Source organism: Heterocephalus glaber, unplaced genomic scaffold, assembly GCF_053883595.1.
Source record: "Heterocephalus glaber isolate CG9 unplaced genomic scaffold, H.glaber_assembly_v1.0 deba00001608, whole genome shotgun sequence".
In the NCBI taxonomy this organism is placed as follows: domain Eukaryota; kingdom Metazoa; phylum Chordata; class Mammalia; order Rodentia; family Bathyergidae; genus Heterocephalus; species Heterocephalus glaber.
This window is the reverse complement of record NW_028258379.1, coordinates 8,746,263-8,764,632: the sequence shown is the minus strand read 5'-3', so window position 1 is coordinate 8,764,632 and position 18,370 is coordinate 8,746,263. Positions and strand designations below refer to the sequence as shown.

Genomic DNA, 18,370 nt, shown 5'->3' with positions numbered 1-18,370 from the left:
TAATCATTGGTACATTTTAGGTATACAATATAATGACATTCATCATTGGAAATTTGCACCTTTACATAGTCTCTCTTGGTTCTTATTTTTCACCCTTGCCCAGCCCTCACTTCAACCCCGCCAGTCCTCCCTATTTACAAAGATGTTGGTCCTATTTTTCCATTTTTTCATATTAATCCCATTCCCTTCTATCCTTTCCCCTAGCCCTCCCACTTCCTTCCCCTTTGCCCCTTTTCTTCCTATTTCACATGACCTATTATACATTTAGTCCTTATTTACACTTTCAGTTTCTCACACCAGAGAAACTATTCGGTATTTACACATGTGTGTCCTATTTATTTCACTTAAGAGTATTGCCTCAATGTGCATCCACTTAGCTATAAATGTCTCTAATTTCTCATTTTTTATGGCTGAGTGGTACTCCATTTTATTAAAAAACCACATTTTCTTTATCCAGTCTCCAGTTGATGGGCATTTGGTCTGTTTCCAAGTTTTAGCTATTACAAACTGTGCTGCTATGAACATGGGTGCACATATATCACTAAACACCACATTATTATAAAACAACATGGTATATTCTACATTTATCTCTAAACAGAGAAACAAGGAAAAGGCAGAGAAATGTGAAGAGATACAAAGTACCTATTCTTCTAGAAAGCTCTATTACTGAGGATCAGTGGAACAGATTAGAAGATGCAGAAACAACTCCAGACACACTGAACCACCTCCTCTTTGACAAAGGAGCCAAACACCCTCACTAGAGGAAAGACAGCCTCTTTAATAAACGGTGCTAGAAAAATTGGGTTTCAACTTGCCAAAGATTAAAACTAGAAAAAAAACAGAAACAAAGTCTTTGTAAATAGGGAGGGGTAGAGGGGTTGAAGGGACAGAAGGGGAATGGGGAAAAAAATAAGAATCAAGACCCCTGCCATCACACAGGAGGTGAACCGCTCCCAGTGCACAAGAAGAGGCTTCCAGGCCACTGTAACACCCCTGTCAGCACACAGGAGGTAAGCCAAGCAGGGGCCAGCAGCACCCCCCTCCTGTCAAAATGAGAAGACACACAAACAAGTCTCAAAACCAGACTTCCAGATCACCTACAGCAACCCCAAAGGGAAACGAGATGGAACACTCTGATACTCAACCACCTGGACTCCCTGAACTAGCAACAACAGAGGATCTGGAAAAAATGAAATCAGAAATAATTTCTCAGATAACAGCAGAGATTGTGCTCATAGTGCAAGACATGGTTAATAAATCTAGAGAGGAGCTCAGGAACACAATGGAATCCCAATATAGGAAACTAATGGAATCCATAAAACAGATGCAAACAGATTTCCAGGACATTAAAAACTCCACTGAAAGTTTACACAGCAGAATGAGACAATGTGAGGACAGAATTTCAGATGTAGAAGATAAGATTGCAATTAGTGACCAGGAAAAGAAAAATTGCTTTGAAATTGTAAGGGACCATGAGAAAGCAATCCAGCAGCTGCTAGATGATGCAAAGAAGAATAACATAAGACTGATTGGAGTCAATGAAGAAACAGGAGAGAGTGCAGGTGACATTAAAAAACTGTTCACAGAAGTGATGGCAGAAAACTTCCCAAGCAGGGCAAAAGAACTTGACATACAGATAAAGGAGGCATATAGGACTGCAACTAGCCTTGATTAAAATAAAAATCTACACATAGGCATATACTTGTTAAGATTCCAGAAACCCAATAGAAGAACAAAGTTCTACAAGCAGTTAGAGAAAAGAAACAAATCACATACAAAGGAAAGCCCATCAGAATCACAGCAGACTTCTCAACACAAACCCTCAAGGCAAGAGGAGTTTGGAGTGATGTATTTCAAGCTCTAAAAGAAAATAGACTCCAACCCAGATTGATGTACCCTGCAAAATTATCTTTCAAAATTGATGGAGAAATAAGATACTTTCATGACAAAGAGCACCTTAGGAACTTCATGAATACCAAACCAGTACTCCAAAAAATTTTAAACAATATCCTAGGAAAAGGCCACAATGATCACAACCCCAGGAAGCCCAACAGAATGAATCCATCAGGCATGACAAGAAACTAAACACAAAGTGGGAGAATCCAACAAAAAGAGAAAGTCATGACAATGATAAGTCAATATGTATCAGTTATAACCATCAATGTTAATGGTCTCAATTCACCAGTCAAAAGAAATAGACTGGCAGAATAGGTCAAGAAGCAAGATCCCACAATATGCTGCATACCAGAAACACACTTAATTCAAAAAGAAACTCAGAGTGAAAGTTAAACGGTGGAAAACAATACTCCATGTGACAGGAACCCATAAAAAAGCAGGAATAGCTATCCTCTTTGCAGATCAAGTGGATTTCAAACAAAAATCTGATACACTCTGGTCCCAAGAATTTCAGATAAGGGATACTCAACTTGTATGTACAAATCTATTGTGAACATGTGTTTTCATTTGTTAAGTAAAAACTTAAGAACAGAACTGTTGGTTCTTAACAATAATACAAGAAATTTCTATATTGTTTTCCAAAATGGTTTTATCATTTTACATTCACATTAGCAGTATTAGAAAATTCTAACTGGTTCACACATAAGCTGACATTTGTTCTTTTAAAACTTTTAACTTCATCTCCCTAATGATTGTATAATTCAATCTTGTTATTGTACTGATTAGTATTTTTCTGATTCTAGTGTTGCACACTTTTCCTTGTGCTGTACTGACTACTGATCATCTTCTTGTGTCTACTTTTTAATTGGGTTGTCTATTAATGAGCTGTAAGAGTTCTTTATATATTCTGGTCATAGGTTATATGTATTATAAATATGGTCTGTTGAAGGACTACTTCCATTTTCTTAACAATGTCATTAAAAGTTTTAAATTTTGATGGAATCTCATCTATCAATTTTTTCTTTATATATATCATGTTTTTATATCCAAGGAAATTCTTGCCTACCCTAAATTCATAAACATTTTCCCTTATAATCTCTTCTTAAAATTTTACAGTTTTAGTCTTTCATATTTAGGTTCATAGATCCTTTCAAGTTATTTTTGTGCATGGAAATAAAGGGCTGAGGTTAATTTGTTATATACGGATACCAGATGTTCAGTGCCATTGGCTGAAAACACTATCTTTTCCTCTGCTCTTGAATTGAATTTATATTCAATAAAATGTTAATTTTAAATAATCTTTCAAAACTCAGTGGACCATATATATGTGGTTCTATTTCTAGATTCTCTGTTTTATTCAAATGATCTATATGTCTTTCCTTACACCAACACTGCCTTGATTACTGTAGCTTTAGAACAAGTCTTAAAATGACGTAATAACGTCTTCCAACACTGTTGTTTTTTTTTAAACTTTTCTAGGTCCTTTGTACTCCTACATACCTTTTAAATTTCAGTATCCAATTCTTCATTTATAGCAAGTATACATAGACCTGAGTTTTTATATATACCTTGTGTTTTCTAATCCTGCTAAATTCAAATACAAGTTCTAGGGGCTCCTACAGATTTCTTAGTATTTTCTCTGTAGATGATCATTTCATCTACATATAAAGATTTTACTTCTACCTTGCCAATCCTATGCTATTTGTTTCTTTTTATTGTCAGACTATTTTGGTTTGGGCCTATATTTCAAAGTATAATGAACAGATGAAGAGTAGACATATCTGCCCTTGTTCCCCACCTTAGGGAGAAAGCATTGTATCTTCTCCATTCATATAAGGGGTTTTTGCTGGAAGTATGGAGTACATGTCTTTGATCTGTTAAGAAGGTTCTGTTCTACTTCTAGTCTCCTGATAGCTTTTACCATGAACAGCTATAGAATTTAGTCCAATACTTTTTCTCCAACTAGTGACAGGATCATATGGCTTTTTCCTTTCCTCTGTTAAAATGATGACTTATGGGGGTGGATCTTCCAATGCTGAACTAACACTGCCGTACCTATAATAAAACCACTTTCTACATCCTGCCAGATCTGACTTCTAATAGTTTTTTTTATTAAACAAATTTCTATCTATGTTCATACTTTTTTCTTCTATTATCTTTATCCAATTTTAGGATTAACACAATGTTGATTTCCTAAAATGAGAGGAGAAGTGTTCCTTCTTTTTTCTGCTTTAAATGTTTGATATAATTTATCAGTTAAAATGTATATGAGCCTGGTGTTGTCATATAGGTAGGTTTTCAAGCTAGGAATATACTTTCTTTAATGGGTGCTATTCAAATTTTATATTTCCTCCAGAGTTAGTTTCATTAATTTGTCTTCCAAGATACTTCTTAGAAGTTATCAAATTTATTTCAAAAAAGATTTTCATAATATGCTTTCTATATCCTTTTAAATTCTGTAAAATCTGTGGTAATGTCTCCTAGATCTTGATATTGTAATTTTTAAAATGTATAATTGATATTGTGTAATAGAAAGAAAAGGTCTAAAGGAGCAGGGGAAGTGGGAGGGGTAGGGGAAAGGAAAGAAGGGAAAAGAAAAAATGAGAAAAGGAAAAAAATGGAAACAAAGTCTTTGCAAATAGGGAAGGGTGGAGGGGGTGAAGGGAGGGCAGGGGAAGGGGGGGAAAAAAGGAACCAAGATACTCATGTAATGGTACAAGATCCCAATGGTGAATGTAACTGTATTTTATGCCTAAAATGTACCAATAAACTTAATGGGAGAAAAAAAAAGAACCAAGATATATCACATAAAGGTATAAATTCCCAATGATGAATGTCATCATATTGTATATCTAAAATGTACCAATAAACTTAATAAATGAAAAAAAAAACAAAACAAAGAGCAGAGTCCCTTTCTCAGAAAGATAAAGCATCCCAGAAAAAATAAAATGAAAAGCATTAGCCTTCAATTACTATTTAAAAGGAAAAGAGTTGTGGAGGTACAGTCCCTGTCATTTCCCAGATTGACCAGGATGGCATGAGTGGCAGACACACCACAGGCCCCATTGGCATGCTGAGATTTAGGGTACCCCCACCCCGTCCTTTGGGGGCCACTGCTTCCATTCACTTCCTTGTCTCGGCCTTCCATGACCTGTCACTTTCCTTTCCTCTTCTTTCTGGAGCCTGCGGTGTCCCACCCAGCTCATCACTAAATCACAGTGACAGGAACTCTTGGACATCAGTTTGGCTGTGGCTGCAGCAAAGCATGTGGTCCCTAAAGCAGGGTCATGAGGAGTTGTCCTGGTTGGGTTTAGGGGAGCCTGGTCAAACCAAGGTGAGCCTGCAGTTCTAGAGAAGCCTAGAAGCCCCCCCAAAAGACAGCCTGAGTCTACAGAGCTGCCTCACAAAAGTCTGCTCTGAGCCACTGTGCTCTGAGCTTGTTTTAAAGTCAAAAACAGAAGGAAGTCATCCTACTCTATCATTCCAAGAAAAGTGCAGAACTTCCAGTTCCTCAAACACTTTGGAGTCCTTAGCCCATCAACAGCCTGCAGGAGCTGCTGTGTGCCCTGCTGGTGTCCCTGAGACCTGGCTTAGAGAGCTTGCTGTATGTACAGGGGATTGACTGTGCCCAGTTTGCCCTTGTCACCATTGGTGTGACAGCTGCTTGGGCTCTGAGTTATGTCTAGTGTGGAACCTGAGGAAGGAAGCACCTTAGGGACTCCAAAGTAGCTTTTTGTCACTTTTTGTGTCAGTGTAAGGAAGAGGGTCACCCAAGACCCCAGCCCGCAGTCCCAGTGGTATCTGGACAAGGCAGTCTTACTGGAAGATGTTTTTCTGCTTTATTTGTAGCACATGGCACCTCTCTCTCGCCTCCACCCTCATACCTTCCTAGCTCATCTTCTTTTCTCCATCCTATCCTAGCTCATCTTCTTTTCTCCATCCTCCATCCCTTCTCGAAGGGTGGCCCACTTGGAGTCTCTAGCACTGGCCTTCCCAAGTCTCTCATCACTCTCCTCCTCCTCCCCCTGCAAGTATCTGGTCACTGTCCCTGTGATGAGTCTTCTGTCCTCCCTGCTTCTATTGGCAGCCAATGGATGAGCCTGTTTAGTGGATCCAGGAGGCCATCTCTGCCTGTCCCCCTTAGAAACACAACAAGATCTGCTCACATGATGTCAGTGCACATGATTTGTCCAAGTGAACAGAACAGTCCTGGATGCTGTTACAAATGCAAGATGTGCCCTTCAGGTGAGCCTGCCATAAGAATGACAGTACTTCTGGTTGGAGGAAAAATGAAAATTTCACCTGATCTCAGCCCCTTTGCACCCTGTGTATCCTCCTCCCTCCTCTCCCTAAATAAAAATAAAAAACACTAAAACAAAAAAAAAGGAAAAGAGAATTTCATATTTTGCATGGGTTTATGTCAAGCAACCATATGAATTAATAAAGTACAGATATTTACATTTCCATTTAATCAAGTATCTCTATAAAATATTTTTAGATTCCCTTATGTTCCTTGAATAATGAAAAACATGAATTTAAATTTATCATTTCAACCAACTATAAGAAAATTTAGAAGATGAGTATCCACTACCCAAGATAAACTATAGCACATGATTTTGAATTAAAAACATTAAAATATGTAGAACTTTCTATATGTCATATTTTCTCCCTTAACTTCTTTTTTGGCTTTATAAATCTCAAAGACTGAATGGTAGTTTAAACTATTCATGATACTCTTTATCTTGCAAAGATCCAAGATTTCAATTTTCTAAAAACAAATTTAAAAATTATGACATCATAACCAAATTTTACCTCATGACTAAAATCGAAAAGCCTAATAATTCCAAGTGTTGCTGATGCTGTCAAACAAGTATACTCTTCCACATGCTGTACATGGGAGTGTAACTTGGCATACACTTACATATTGTAGTTTATTCACCACAAACCTTTCCAATATTCCCTCATCTTTATATTTCCTAATCACAATGCCCACAACTGAAAGCCATGCCAACAGTGTCTCATGGCACTTTCATTACTAGTACCCCAACATTCATTAATGGTTGACCACTTGCTATTTGAAGAAAACGAAATCATACTGTGTATAAAACAGCACTGAACAAAATAACACAGAATTTCAACCCAAAATATTTATAAAACTGACAACTATTGCAGAAAAAGAAACTTCAACCAAATGTAATGTTGTAAGCTTGCAATCCCAGATACAGGGGAGGCTAAGGCAGAAGAATCACAAATTCAAGACCAACCTAGGCAACTTAGTGAGGTCCTCTCTCAGAATAAAAAATAAAAAGAGCTAAAAATATGGCTTAGTGATACTGGATCCTCAGTACTGCAAAAAGAAAAGGAGAAAAAAAGAAAGAGGGGCAGGAGGGAAGGAAGGAAGGAAAAGAAAAAGAAAGAAACTCTATAGAAATAAACCTGAAAAATTTCATGGAGTTTTACTACTTAATAGCTATCTCAGTGTAACAAATGATATAAAACATGCACAATGAGGGCTAGGGATTTAGCTCAGTGGTTTCATCGCCTGCTGCGCAAGTGCAAGGACCCGAGTTAGATCCCCAGTACCAAAAAAAAAACCATGCACAATGAGTAAATGACAAGATGGGAAAAAAGTTGACTATGGAAATGTTTAAAGACAAATTATGACAAATTTCCCTAGTGATGAATTATGAAGAGAGTAAACTAGAGTTGTACCTTGCTTCACAAACTCAGTTCTCTCCATGATTCTGGTCGCAAATTGAACTAGACGAGAACTGAATCAAATTTTCCTATAAGGTCAAAACTGAACCTAACCACTGAATTTGATTCAGTTCTTGTCCAACTCAGTTTGCAACCAAAATCATGGAAAATATCAAGTTGGTGAACCAAGGTACCACTGTAATTCAGGAGATGAGTTAATTCAAGAAAATAGTAATACTTTCTATAGCAATGAAACTATGCTACCTTTTTAAAACATACATCTGTTTTACATCTTCTGCTAATTTTACTACTGGACATTAAAAGCCAGTGAACTTAATATAAAAGAAAGAAAAAAACTTACTGGGATTGAAAATTCCTCAGCCAAATACTTCAGTAAGGATGCGCCTTTGGCCAAAAATTTGTTTCTTTCTCTCATATTGCCTTGAAGTTGTGTATCAAATTCCTTTCTGACCACAGAAGCAATGGAATCAATAATCACAACTTTAACTTTTTTTGAAATAATTTCTTCTTCCAAAGATTCAATCCTATAACAGCAGAATTTGTAAAATGGTAGACAAATTTAAAATACAACTTTAAAATAGAGCATTGCAAAGGTTAATCAACTTTAAAACAACAGCAAATTGTTCTTAGCTAAGTTATAGTTCTGTCTGCAGAAATTCAGTAAATATAATTTATTCTCAGCTATTACACTGCATTTTTCTGGAAATAAAGCAAAATATTTTCATTTAGCTGAAGAAGTCTGAGGTTCTACTATGATACCACTAAAGCTCCAATTTTAGAGTAAAACTATTTGTGGTAGCCAATTTCCAAATGGCTCCACTTACTGCTACCTTCTAGCATGTTGTATCCTTGCCACTCCCACACTGTACCAGAGTTTGTCTGTGTGACTAATAGTATATGATAAAATGATAGTACATCATTTCTGAGAGCAGTCTTATAAAAGACTACAATCTTCATCTTGGACACTCTTTCCCTTGCCTGTCTCAGATCACTCACTCTGGGGGAAACAGGCTGCCATGTTGTGAGTCAATGGAGAACCCCACATAGTAAGGAATGGAGGACTTCAAAACATCTCTAGTAAGCTTGGAAGCAGATATCCCAGCCTAGTCAAGTCTTTGGATGACTACAGCCATGGCCAGAAGCTTACCTACAATCTCTTGAGCAATTCTGAGACGGAAATTCCCAACTAAGCCAATCCCAGATAATAACTGTCAGAAATTATAAAAGATAATATACGTTTGCTATTTTAAACTGGTAACGTTAAAGTAATTTAATGAAACAATAGATAATTGGTATGCCACTTCGAAAATCTGAAACATTTTATTCATTTACTATTTTTTCATTTTTAAAGAAATACTTCAAAAAGTTACAGCAAATAAAAAACTGAAACAATCGCTTCTCGGCCTTTTGGCTAAGATCAAGTGTAAAACACTGAAAGATTTCCCATAGTCCTAATATATATGAATTTCTTCTATTCAGAAGCTGAAAATATAAAAGACAAAAAATAAATCTTCAAAGTATTACTTAAATATTAAAATCTAAAACAGTACCTTTGTAGAACTTCTTCACAAGTAAGTTCTCGGAAAACATGAACTTTGGTACTTGTCAAAAGTAATTTTTCTTTAATGTTAAAATATCTAGGAAATCGGGATTCTGCTATCTCGATCAGTCTGTGAGGGAAAAAAGTACCACAAGAGAAAATAGTCAATGTATTTGAAGTCACGTTGCTGAGCCTCTAATGAATTTCACTAGAGAAATAGGAGACTTACCAATAGAGCAGATTTTAAAAATGGCTTTAAATACACACAAGTTTTAAATGCAAGCTTTCCTTTTTAAATAAACACTAATAGAGGTTGGCAGTCAAAGCATGAGATCAGCAAGGACTTTTAATCTTGAGCAAACATCTCTCAGATTTTTCAGGGAATAAGATGTCCTTATAAATACTTTAGGCTATCATGGCTTTCCTCTCAAAAGCCTGCCCTGCTCCCTCCAAGGTGTACTTTTATCTTTTTTTTTGGTACTTGGGATCAAACTCGGGTCCTTGAGCTTGCGAGGCAAGCGGCAGAACCACTGAGCTAAATCCCCAGCCCCATGGTGTACTTTTATCTTGCTTTTTCCTCTTTTACTTGGCCCAAGCTTGCTCTGCAGAGCCAATTTCTCTATCACTCTTCACTTTTGTTTTTTCAAATAAACTTTGCCATTGCTTTTAAAAAATAAATAAATATTTTATCTAGAAACTATAAGATATATTAGGAAATAATAAAAATGCTTTTATTTTCTTGAATGAACAATGTATATTTAAAATGTATATTATCATTCTAACAATAAAGTATCAGTAATATCTTCACATCTCATTCCAGAAAACTGTGCTTTTTCAATTAAAACTTAATTCATACAAATAAATCCTACCCAATGGTTCCTTCATAAAAAGAAAATTATCTAAATAAATACTATCTAATTGTTTCTTAGTAGACAAAACAAAAAATGGTCTCCTAAACACTGAATTCTGATCTCAAAGCTATATGTAATATATGGGGTAGGCCAAGCACAAAAGAATGACAAGGTGAAACAGAGACAACTATCATCATTAATAAAATAAGATACAGACCATTACAAGAACTTACAAATATTTCAATTCAAAGTGTTAAAAATACAACTCTTTGAGTGTAACTGTAATCCACTTAAAATGACACTTTATCTGCCCTACACTTAGTCATCCAATCAGACTGGAGGAGAAACTGTAAACACTAAAATCATCCTATATTTTATGTTCCATTTAGAGGCACAAAAGTACAAAAGCACAGTGTTTTAATCTCTAAACAGTTCAAGAGGCTGAGAACTTTAAAGAGATAAACAAAATGAGTTCCTTACATATGCTGTACTCAGAAATGAAAGAGTAAAACCTAAAACAGAAAAACAAGAAGAGAGAAATAAAAAGTCAACAATTTTATTAAAGTATATTTTGAACAAACTGGAAAAAACATAATTAGGTTGAACATGAAGAGGAAAAATACTTCATGAGTAAGAATAGTATCAAAAGAGGTGCATAATGAGAACAAAGTGGATCAGATTAGCATTCAGGAGAGGCACAGGGATTAAAATGGAAGAAGGGGGTGAACTAAGTGAGGAAATCAAGAAAAAACGGTATTGCCTTGGCAAAAGTAGACTGCCAAATTCTGAGGATTTGGTAGAAATGTGCAAATTCCTCTACTAGGGGAGCTATTTGTTGAGTTTAGTATTAGAGAAGTAAACTTAAAAAATAAAACACCAATTTTTAATAGCACAGGTATGGTTTTGACCAGAAAATTCTGCCAGAAACATGGAAGTTTCTCAAGGTTTGAATTCATAGTTGATCAAGAATCAAACTGGGAATAGCTAGTCTATTGGCAACAATGGCACAGCTGACAGGCAAAAGTAATTTTCTGCCCTCTAGCACTAGGTTGGATTTCAACCAGTGGATTGAGAATGGTCAAATGGCAGTCAGCGTGTGAAAATGAACCACCTTTACTCATAGTTATCATGCCAAATAACTGTACTGAATGATTATTTATACACCAGTATGCTGCAGCTTTCTATAAGCATTTCCAAATGATTTTCATTTTAGAAAAAAAACCTCAAAAATATAAATGTAGTTTTTCTTTAGGGCAAAACTCTATTTTTTTTTCCAGACAGTAAGTATATGAGCTTGAAAACAATGCCATCTAGTGGATATCTTTTTATAAAAAGTGTTCGTCTAAAGGGACATACTTAAGATTCATCCATTTAACAAGTATTTTTTTTTCTTAAATTCTTTTATTGGTACATTTTAGGTATACAACACATTTACATTTCTCTTTGGGAACTTGTAGCGTTACATGATGCCTCTTGGTTCTTTTTTTTCCCCCATTCCTAGCCCTCCCTTCACCCCCTCCACCCTTCCCTATATACAAAGACTTTATTTCCATTTTTCCCATTTCTCAGCATTTTTCCTTTCCCTTCTTTCCTTTCCCCTGCCCCTCCCACTACCACTATCCTTTGGACTTTTTCTTCTTATTTTGCATTTTCAATTATTCATTCTAATCACTGATACATTTTAGGTATAAAATATAATGACATTCATCATTGGAAATTTGCACTTTTACATAATCTCTCTTGGTTCTTATTTTTCACCCTTGCCCAGCCCTCACTTCAACCCCTCCAGTCCTCCCTATTTAAAAAGATGTTGGTCCTATTTTTCGATTTTCTCATATTAATCCCATTCCCTTCTTTCCTTTCCCCTGCACCTCCCACTTCCTTTCCCTTTGCCCCTTTTCTTCCTATTTCACACTACTTACTATACAGTTTTAGTCCTTATTTACACTTTCAGTTTCTCACACTAGAGAAACTATTCGGTATTTACACATGTGTGTCCTATTTATTTCCCTTAAGAATATAGCCTCAATGTGCATCATCCATTTAGCAATAAATGTCTCTAATTTCTCATTTTTTATGGCTGAGTAGTACTCCATTTTATTAAAAAACCATATTTTCTTTATCCAGTCTCCAGTTGATGGGCATTTGGGGTGTTTCTAAGTTTTAGTTATTACAAACTGTGCTGCTATGAACATGGCCGCACATATATCACTGTGGTATGATTCTTTTAATTCTTTGGGGAAGATCCCCAGCAGTGGACTAGCGGGGTCAAATGCGACTTCCAGTCCTAGTTCTTTGAGGTATCTCCATACTGATTTCCACAGTGCTTGCACCAGTCTGCACTCCCACCAGCAGTGGAGCAGGGTTCCTCTTTCCCCACACCCCTGCCAGCATTTGTTATTGGTTGATTTCTTGATAGCAGCCATTCTTTCTGGAGTGAGGTGGAATCTCAGCATTCTTTTCATTTGCATCTCTCGAATGACCAGTGATGCTGAACATTTTTTCATGTATTTATTTGCTATTTCTACTTCTTTGTCTGAGAAATGTTTGTTCATTTCAGATGCCCATTTTTGGATTGGGTCTTTAAATTTGGGAGGTCTGATCTTTTCAAGTTCTTTAGAGATTCGAGATAGTAGACCTTTGTCTGAGGAAGAACAGGTGAAGATTTTTTCCCACATTGTGGGTTGTCTCTTCACACTGCTGGTGGTTTCTCTTGCTGTGCAGAAGCCTTTTAATAAGAAGAGATCCCACTTGTTGATTGTTTGTGCTAGTTCACGGGCAACTGAAGTTTTCTTCATGAAATCTTTTCCTACACCAGTGTCTTCAAGAGTTCTACCTAACCTCTGTTCCAGCCAGTTCTGCATTTCTATTTTAATATTTAGATCTTTAATCCATTTTGATTTTAGTTTAGTGCATGGTGAGAGATATAGGTCTAGTTTTAATCTTTGGCAAGTTGAAGCCCAATTTTTCCAGCACCATTTATTAAAGAGGCTATCTTTCCTCCAGTGAGGGTGTTTGGCTCCTTTTTCAAAGATGAGATGGCTGAGTGTGTCTGGCGTTGTTTCTGCATCTTCTAATCTGTTCCACTGGTCCACAGGTCTGTTTCTTTGCCAGTACCATGCTGTTTTTATCACAGTAGCTTTGTAGTAGAGTTGCAGGTTGGGGATTGTGATACCCCCTGCCATGTCTCTGTTACCTAGAATTGCTTTTGCTATTCTGGGTCTCTTCTTCTTCCAAATGAATTTTTGGATTGTTTTCTCAAGGTCCATGAAGTATGCTGCTGGGATCTCAATTGGAATTGCATTAAATCTATATAGCAATTTTGGAAGTATGGCCATTTTCACTCTATTAATCCTTCCTACCCAGGAGCAGGGGATGTCTGTCCATTTTCTGATATCATCTTCAATCTCTCTTTTCAGAGTGCCATAGTTTTCAGAGAAGAGGTCTTTGATTTCTTTCGTTAGGTTGATTCCTAGGTATTTCAGTTTTTTGGATGCTATTGTGAAAGGAATTATTTGCCCTATTTCTCTCTCAGTGAGTCTGTCATTGGTGTAGAGGAAAGCTATTGATTTTTGTGTGTTGATCTTGTAACTAGCTACTTGACTGAATTTGGTTATTAAGTCTAGAAGACTTTTGGTGGAGTTCTTGGGGTCTTCTATATAGAGTATCATGTCATCTGCAAATAATGACAATTTGACTTCTTCATTTCCTATCTTTATTCTTTTTACTTCTTCCTCTTGTCTAATTGCCGTGGGTAATGTTTCCAGAACTATATTGAACAAGAGTGGTGATAATGGACATCCTTGTCTTGTTCCTGATTTTAGTGTGAAGGATTTCAGTTTTTGACCATTTAGTATGATATTGGCTGTTGGTTTTTCATAGATGGCTTCTATCAGTTTGAGGTAGAGACCATCTATTCCAATTTTTTGAGGTTTTTATCATAAATGCATGTTGGATTTTGTCAAATGCTTTTTCTGCATCTATGGAGATAATCATATGGTTTTTGTCCTTGGCTCTATTGATACAGTGTATTACATTGATTGATTTGCCTATATTGAACCATCCCTGCATCCCTGGGATGAATCCCACTTGATCAGGGTGTATGATCTTCTTGAGGATCTTCTGCATTCTGTTTGCCAGTATCTTTTAAAGGATTTTTGCATCTATGTTCATTAGTGAGATTGGCCTATAGTTCTCCTTTTCGGTTGGGTCTTTCTCTGCTTTGGGGATCAAGGTGATGCTTGCTTCCAGGAATGAATTTGAGAGTATTGCTTCCCTTTCAATTTCATTGAAGGGTTTAAACAGTAGTGGCAGCAGTTCCTCTCTAAATGTCTTGTAGAATTCAGCAGTGAAGCCATCAGGGCCTGGGCTTTTCTTAGTTGATAAGTTTTTAATTACGTTTTCAATTTCATTGGTTGATATTGGGTTGTTCAGAATTTTTAGGTCTTCTTCGTTCAACTTTGGTAATTCATATGTATCTAGGAATCTGTCCATTTCTTCTGTGTTGTCCATCTTATTGGTGTATAGGTTCTGGAAGTAGGTATTGCTGATCCTCTGGATTTCTGCTGGGTCTGTTGTCATTTCACCCTTTTCATTCCTAATTGCATGAATTTGCACCTTTTCTTTCCTTTCTCTGATAAGGTTGGCTAAGGGTTTGTCAATTTTGTTGATTCTTTCAAAGAACCAACTCTTGGCTTCACTGATTTTTTGTATTGTTCTCTTAGTCTCCATTGCATTGATTTCTCCTCTGATCTTTATAATTTCCTCCCTTGTATGAGCTCTGGGGTTGTCCTGCTCTTCTTTTTCTAGAAGCTTGAGGTTCAGCATCAGGTTGTTTAATTGGGCTCATTCTGTTTTCCTAATATGCATATTCACTGCTATGAATTTCCCTCATAAGACAGCTTTCATTGTGTCCCATAGATTCCGATATGTTGTATTGTCATTGTCATTTAATTGAAGGAACTGTCTGATTTCTTCTTTAATTTCCTCTGTGACCCATTGGTTATTCAGAAGTGTGTTGTTCAATTTCCACGTGTTTATGAAATTTTTCCAGTTTCTTTTGCTATGGATCTCCAATTTCATCGTACTATAGTCTGATAACATACAGGGGATAACTTCAATTCCTTTGCACTTACTTAAACATGTTCTAAGTGTGAGTATATGGTCTATTTTTGAGAATGACCCATGTGCAGCTGAGAAGAATGTGTATTCTGATTTTGTGGGGTGGAAGACTCTGTAAACATCTGTTAAATTCATTTGTTCAAGAGTTCGATTGAGTTCAAGTATTTCATTACTTATTTTTTTTGTCTAGTTGATCTATCTATTGGTAACAGTGGGGTGTTGAGGTCCCCCACTACAATTGTATTAGTGCATATATGACTTTTCAGGTCCGTTAGTATTTGTTTTATATAGTTGGGTGAACTAGTGTTTGGTGCATAGATATTTATAATTGTCATCTTTTCCTCTTGGATTGTTCCCTTTACAAGGATGTAGTGTCCTTCTTTGTCTCTCTTAATCAGTGCTGGTTTGAAATCTACTTGATCTGCAAAGAGGATAGCTACTCCTGCTTTTGTTCAGGTTCCTGTTGCATGGAGTATTGTTTTCCACCGTTTAACTTTCAGTCTATGAGTTTCATTTTGAATTAAGTGTGTTTCCTGTATGCAGCATATTGTTGGATTTTGCTTCTTGACCCATTCTGCCAGTCTATTTCTTTTGATTGGTGAATTGAGACCAGTAACGTTGATGGTTATAACTGAAACATATTGACTTGTCATTGCCATGACTCTTTCTTTTTGTTGGGTTCTCCCCCTTTACATTTAATTTCTTGTCATGCCAGATGGGTTCATTCTGCTTTGCTTCCTGGGGTTGTGGTCCTCAATGTCCATTCCTAGGATATCGTGTAAAATTCTTTGGAGTGCTGGTTTGGTATTCATGAAGTTCCTAAGGTGCTCTTTGTCATGAAAGTATCTTATTTCTCCATCAGTTTTGAAAGATAGTTTTGCATGGTACATCAATCTGGGTTGGAGGCTGTTTTCTTTTAGGGCTTGGAATATGTCACTCCAAGCTCTTCTTGCCTTGAGGGTTTGGGTTGAGAAGTCTGCTGTGATTCTGATGGGCTTTCCTTTTATGTGATTTGTTTCTTTTCTCTAACTGCTTGTAGAACTTTGTTCTTCTGTTGAGTTTCTGGAATCTTAACAATTGTATGCCTATGTGTAGATTTTTTGTGATCAAGGCTATTTGGAGTCCTATATGCCTCACTTATCTGTATGTCAAGCTCTTTTCCCCTGTTTGGGAAGTTTTCTGCCATTACTTCTGTGAACAAATTTTTTATGTCATCTGCACTCTCTCCTCTTTCTTCATTGACTCCAATCAGTCTTATGTTATTCTTCTTTGCATCATCTAGCAGCTGCTGGATTAATTTCTCATATTCCCTTATAATTTTGAAGCAATTTTTCTTTTCCTGGTCATTAATTGCAATCTTATCTTCCATATCTGAAATTCTGTCCTCACATTGGCTCATTCTGCTGCATAGACTTTCAGTGGAGTTTTTAATGTCCTGGAAATCTGTTTGCATCTGTTTTATGGATTCCATTTGTTTCCTATGTTGGAATTCCATCATGTTCCTCAGCTCCTCTCTAGATTTATTAATCATGTCTTGCACTATGACCACAATCTCTGCTTTTATCTGAGAAATTATTTCTGATTTCATTTTTTCCAGATCCTCTGTTGTTGCTAGTTCAGGGAGTCCAGGTGGTTGAGTATCAGAGTGTTCCATCTTGTTTCCCTTTGGGGTTGCTGTAGGTGATCTGGAAGTCTGTTTTTGAGACTTGTTTACATGTCTTTTCATTTCAACAGATGCAGCCTTGCTGTGCCTTTGTTGAGGCAACTTTTTCCTCAACTAATGGTCTTCAATCCTTAGCAAGCCCCAGAGCAGCCTCTTCTCTGCTGCTCATCAGTACACTAATTCCTGGGTTCAGCAAGGTGACCTTCTGGATCCCTGGGCTGATCTGTTGTCTGGGTGTGCTTCTAGCTCGGGCCTGTGCAGACTTGGGATGGTATCTAGGTGTGCTTCTGGCTACAGCCCCTATGTACCTGTTGTCTGGGAGGGCCTTTGACTGGGGGCTGTGCGTCCCAGTTCCTGTTGTGTGAGCAAGCTTCTGCCTAGGGTCTCGTGCACTTACTGATGGTATCGGGGCAAACCTCTGGCTGTTGTTTGTGTGCCTGTGCAGCTCTTTTCCAGGCAGGCCCTTGGCTTGGGCTCATGTGCCCCAGCCTCTGGGGTCGGGGCAGAGTCCTGGTTGGGATCTGCTGGTCTGGTGTGTCTTTATTGCAATGATTTTCTTCACTTTTCCAGTGGGCTTTAATTTTCATTAAGGAGCCTCAGAGAGGCGCTCTTTCTGTTGTTCACTTCTGATCTATCTTCTTGAGCTCAGAACAATGTACTTTATGACCCCTGCAACTCTGCAGTGTGGATCCAGGTAATGGCTCAGCACACCCATGGTGGGCAGTGGTGCTTACGCCTGTGCTGCTCACCTCCTCTGCACAGGGTGGGAGGGGGAAGCTCTGCTCCTCGGCACTCTGGGGTGGTGGTACGGCAGCCCAAGAGTCTCACCTCTCTGCACTGGGGGAGCTCTGCTCCTTGGCGCTCTGGGGCAGTGGTATGGCAGCCCAAGAGGCTCACCTTTGCTTAAAAATTCTGAGTAAAACAATGTCCTTACTGCTCTCATATCAAATATATTTTCATGTTCACATTTTTAGTGATCTGATGTATTTATCCTTCTGCAGTTTTTTTATTGGTGGGGGTTGTTGCTTTGGTTTTGTTTGGTTTTGGTTCTGTTTGGTTTTGATTTTGTTTGTTGGCTCTTTAGGTTATAATCTAAATGAGTGGACTTCACTGCAACTGATCAACACATCTTTTAAATCTGTTTTAATTCAAAGGTTCTTTCTCATATTACTCAGTTTTTCCAGTGGTTAGACAAAATATCTACACCCACAACTTAAGGGAGGAAAAGTTTAATTTGTCTCACAGTTTCAAATGTTTGAGTTCATGGTTGGCTGGCTTCAAGGTAAGAACATCATGGCAGAAGGCATGCTCACTTCATGGTGGCTGGGAAACAGCACAGGGGAAGGGCATCCGCAAGAGATGTACTCCCCAAAGGCACATCCCTAGGGACACACCTCCAACCGGGCTCCACCTCCTAACAACACATTGAGCTATGGTTATCAGTGCATTTATCCACGATTGAATATAAAACAGTACCCCCATGATCCAGTCACCTCCCCTAGGATTTTCTTAATCCAGTCAAGTTGACAGCTTAACCATCATACTTCTCCTTTTCTCAATTTTTATCCTTACAACTTATCT

At 37.4% G+C, this 18,370-nt stretch overlaps 1 protein-coding gene across 7 annotated transcripts in view; it reads right to left on the bottom strand.

Annotated features, from left to right (window-relative positions):
* Rad51b (RAD51 paralog B) overlaps positions 1-18,370 on the bottom strand; it is an 828,064-nt gene that overhangs the window by 762,717 nt on the left and 46,977 nt on the right. For all 7 annotated transcript variants that reach the window (XR_002390446.2, XM_087195304.1, XM_004837341.3 and 4 more), the window contains 2 exons: positions 9,165-9,284; positions 7,955-8,138 (listed from right to left, as the gene is read on the bottom strand). Coding sequence is in view for 6 of the 7 variants with exons in the window: in XM_087195304.1 (XP_087051430.1) it covers positions 7,955-8,138; positions 9,165-9,284 (304 nt within the window). In the remaining variant the exon portion in view is untranslated. The remainder of the gene's footprint in view (positions 1-7,954; positions 8,139-9,164; positions 9,285-18,370) is intronic.